Genomic DNA, 4561 nt, shown 5'->3' on the forward strand with positions numbered 1-4561 from the left:
GGATCGGAAGCTCGGCCATGTGCTAACGGGGGATCGGAAGCTCGGCCATGTGCTAACGGGGGATCGGAAGCTCGGCCATGTGCTAACGGGGGATCAGAAACTCGGCCATGTGCTAACGGGGGATCAGGAGCTTGGCCATGTTCTAAAAGGGTAGCTCATTGGGATCCTCATGGGAGGGTCCATAGCTAAACAGGATTCTGATGATATTTTTCATATAAAGGACTCCATTATTTATCTCCATTTGTTGTTTTACAGATTTGTCGGCTCTACTGGGACCATCACCATAAAATGTAAGGACTTACGTATAATCCAGCTGGAGATCACCGGGATGGATGAATGTATCAACATCGCAAGTTCTATTGAGGTGAATAGGGACCCGTACATTGGGAGAGCTTGTTATGAAAAGGACAGGGGGGCTTTTATAAAACTTTGTAAAGCTTTCCAGGGACCTTTAGATCAGCCATTCTCATCCAGGGTTCCTCCAGAGGGCGCTAGGGGTTCTGTAAGCAATTTGTCTCCGGTCAGTTGATTTCAATGATCTGTAAGGGTGACATTCTTCCCACTGACCATCACATTAATATACTGTGAGCTGTGGATATAGTAATTATAGCCGGGGGGCCCTAAGACCTGAGGGTTAAAAAGGTTGAGAAAGTAAGCTCATTGCACATAATATATGGATCACCCAGGTTCACCCATGATAGTCTCTCCTCTCCAGTCTTGGAGATCGTTAGTAAATCAGGCCCAGTGTGTTTGGAGGATGACTTGGTGACTGCTGTGCTGTGCTCTCTCTAGGCCTTATCTACCCTGGACTCCATCTCCCTGATGTACCCGTTCTTCTATCGCCCCATGTTTGAGGTGACCGAGGATGGCTGGCACGCTTTCCTGCCTGATCAAGAATTCGAACTTCTCAGCTTGGAGGTATTGATGCTCCGTATTATACAATGCGGGTCAGTGTGATAGGTATTCCGTCATAGGACCACAGAGAAGCTAAAAGAGCCCAGGATTGTTCTTTACCTTATTTAAACTTTTTAAAGGTTCCTGCCTGGACCAGCCCAGGGTCCTACAACCTGCATGGTGGCCTCTAAATCTGACTATTCAGCTTGTGCTATTATTAAACAGAATTTATATGGCACCAACATATTACACAGCGCTGTACATTAAATAGGGGTTTTAATCCCACCTCTCCTACACCAGCAGTATGAGATCTGTGTCCATGCTGCTGTCATTACCCCCGATGTATAAACCTTCAAATCTCCCACACCAAGCTGCTACTAAACTTGATTTCAGCCCCCTAAACATAACAAGTTGCCAGATACGGGGGTCTCAATCATCAAATCCTAATAAGAATCGGGGATCTTTTCTCAATAAAGTGGACCTAGAGTAAAAATAATAACTTAGATACGTGTTGTACGGAGCTGTATTTGTAAAAAAAAAAAAAAAAATCCGATCTTACTGCACATGTGAAAGATCTCCATCTTTCTTCTTTCAATGACAGAAAAATCCTTTGTGCGCATGCCTGTTCTCGGAGCCCAAGCCCCCTGGAATTTGGGACATGCGTATTGCAGGAGGCTCTGCGCTCACATTTAGTCATTACCGCCGCAGTATTATTAACAGAATGTAAGGGGCTTTGCCTTTTTGTTTTTTAAAATAAAATAAAAAAATAAGGGTTATCTAACCTTCTATATAAAATAAAATTTGTGATTGGCGATTTCAAGACCAGGATCCCCAAATAGAGTTTGCTTTTTAGGGGCCCCCGGGGGCCACTTCCATGGCCTTGAGCATTAAGGTACTGCCAATTGTCTGTGTGCTGTGGTGCCTCAAGTATCTGCTCACTAAACTTTAAGGCTGCGTTCAGACTGGCGGTGAGGTGGCACTACAGTTACCCCTTCCACGTACCATGGAACACTGCTTAGGGGGAGACGCTCACTGCTGCCTGGAGTCAAATCTGCAGACGCTGCGGTGCGGAGAGACGGAGTTATCTCACAGTACAGAGTGGGCGGGGCACAGCTGATCTCTGAGGTCTATAAGACATGGGGAGCTCATACTGAAGCAGAAAAAGATAGGTGACGTGCGTGCAGACAGAGCAGAGACAGCTGATTGTGATGTCATTGTACCGCCCAATCAGCTGGTAGCATTCCTAAAGTATGATTGTCTCATAGGACACCGGCGCTGGACCTTTTTAGCTGGGCTCACCACCCTGCACTTTTCAGTAACCATCCGGCTGTTTTTGGGTGGTTATTGAAGTTGGGTCAAAATACAGGGGCTGCCACCCACCTGCAATTTCTTCCCACCCAGCTTGAAAAAATCTCTGGGTTGAACCCCGCATAGGTACACCCAAGGACAGGACATCCATCCCTGATGCTCCATAGGCAACCTACAGTAGTTGGTGTTGTCACCTTAGGACAAGACACCTGAAGAGAAAGGGAAGTGTGTTTTAGTCCTAAAACACTTCCTGTCCTATGGTGACCACACTGATGTCTCACAGGTACAGCACAGTAGTGAGTGTTGTCACCCTACGGACAGGAAGTGCTACTTGCAGTTTTACCTAGGAGAAAATAAAATGAAAAATTCCAAGAAAACACAGCTGCGTTAACCACCTGAGCTGCACATTTTAGGACTGCTAAGCTACAACATATATTCTGTTGGCTCTCAGGTTTGTACATATTAGGACCGCCTATAATGAAAGGAACATATGACTGCATTGTTTAGGATCTATCTAACCAGTGATTTGCTTACTCAGCTGGCCAATTCTAGAGACTTGATTGGCTTCCATGACCTGTTTATACACCACAAACCCCCTTCACACCATTGTTGATTACACTTCGTATATTCTGATTACATGGTTGACCTCCCTGTTTACTAGTTACATGGTTCTTCTGGAGTAGAGATAAGGAAGTGGTGGAAGGAAGTGGCTTTGTAGGATAAGATAAAGGTCCAATCTGCTGACAGAATTATGTTTGATGTCCTAAAACACTTCTACAAGCTGTCTTGGGGAACGTGCCCCCTATTGGTGAAGTCAGGTACTGATAGAGAAGACCTGGTTTAACCTTCCTTGATGGAGAAGACCTGGTTTAACCTTCCTTGATGGAGAAGACCTGGTTTAACCTTCCAATTCACCCCAAAGGTGTCCATTAGGGTTGAGGTCAGGGCTCTGTAGAGAAGATTTGAGTTCCTCCATGTTGGACTTGTCATGTCTATAGACCTGGCACTGTACACAGCGGAGCAGAAGGGGTCTTCACCCAACTGTGACCACAAGGCTGGAAGAGCACAATTGTCTGCAATGTCTTGGTATGATGGAGAATTACCAGGACCCTTCACTGGGGACTCCTGACCACCATCAGTCCTCAAACTTTTTCCCTACAGTGTAACTTTGGTTGGGATTTCTTAATAAATGATTGAGGGATTGTTGCCAATGTTCTGATATTGCCTAAAGGCTTTGGGTTCCTTCCAATTTTAAAGGGTCAGGAAAGTTCTTTGTAGGTTGATTACGCAGCATTGTCCCAGTATATTCTCTTCTTTTTCAGACAGAAGATTGGAGGCTGAGTCACGTGAATAGAGATTTCTCTGTGTGCCAGTCCTATCCTCCCATCGTCATCGTACCCAAATCCATCGATGATGAATCTCTACGGAAAGTTGCTGCCTTTCGCCAAGGTGGGAGATTCCCAGTCCTCAGCTATTACCATCGTAAGAATGGCATGGTGAGTATTCCTTATTGGTCTGTGGACCCCGATCTGGCCCGGTGCAGATTTTGATTTCACATTGTATTTGGTTGTACGCATTAGAGACCTGCTAACTGGTGTTGAGAAACTATGAAAATCTCTATTTGGAATCTCTTTAAAATAGTTCACCTTTTTGGGACCTTTTTTTAAAACAAAGTTGTTCTCTTGGTATTGCATAAAAAATGGGCTTCTATTTACTGTATATACTTGAATATAAACCAAGTTGGCTTTTTTTTTTTTACCTGATAATACAGCAAAGTGCTTTGACTTGAGTATAAACCTACTGCACAAAATGGGGCAATCACGGACATGGGGCTATCGCTATCATTCAAAGCAATAATCAATAAAATGAATGGTAATACATAAATCCATGGTGTCTTTGATCTGAATAAAAAAAAAATACATAGACAAATACAATGTCTGTATATCATTTTTTCCCACTTTTTTACGGGTTACTTGTACTTTTGTGCATAACCACCAGTAGGTGGCACTGTGTCCTCGTGTAAAGTGTGTAACAAACACTCATAATGTCACAGACAGCAGGAATTTGTTACACGCTTTCATGAGGCCATGCCATTTAGTAATATGACCTTAGTATTAACTGAGGTGTTTTGAGAGTAAATAAAATCTTGTTTTATACTCGAGTATATACAACACGTTTTAATGAGGATGGATTTTTTTTTCCAGTCCTTTTCTTCACACTGGTGATCTCCTTCTGCCTTTATGTTGCCACTGTCTACATGCTGCCCAGCAATGGTTGCATTGTATTTCCCAGGATCGATTTTATGATGGTGACGACAACAAACCAAAACAATCTAGGGTGTGTTTAACAACCTGAGCGT

At 43.8% G+C, this 4561-nt stretch overlaps 1 protein-coding gene across 1 annotated transcript in view; it reads left to right on the forward strand.

The window, feature by feature from the left end:
- MTMR9 (myotubularin related protein 9) overlaps positions 1-4561 on the forward strand; it is a gene marked incomplete in the record, with an annotated part of 16851 nt that overhangs the window by 1507 nt on the left and 10783 nt on the right. The window contains 3 exon segments of the mRNA XM_072409155.1: positions 256-364; positions 793-918; positions 3525-3698. Coding sequence (XP_072265256.1) covers positions 256-364; positions 793-918; positions 3525-3698 — 409 coding nt within the window.

The sequence above is a fragment of the Pyxicephalus adspersus genome, chromosome 4 (genome assembly GCF_032062135.1).
Source record: "Pyxicephalus adspersus chromosome 4, UCB_Pads_2.0, whole genome shotgun sequence".
Classification (NCBI taxonomy): Eukaryota; Metazoa; Chordata; class Amphibia; order Anura; family Pyxicephalidae; genus Pyxicephalus; species Pyxicephalus adspersus.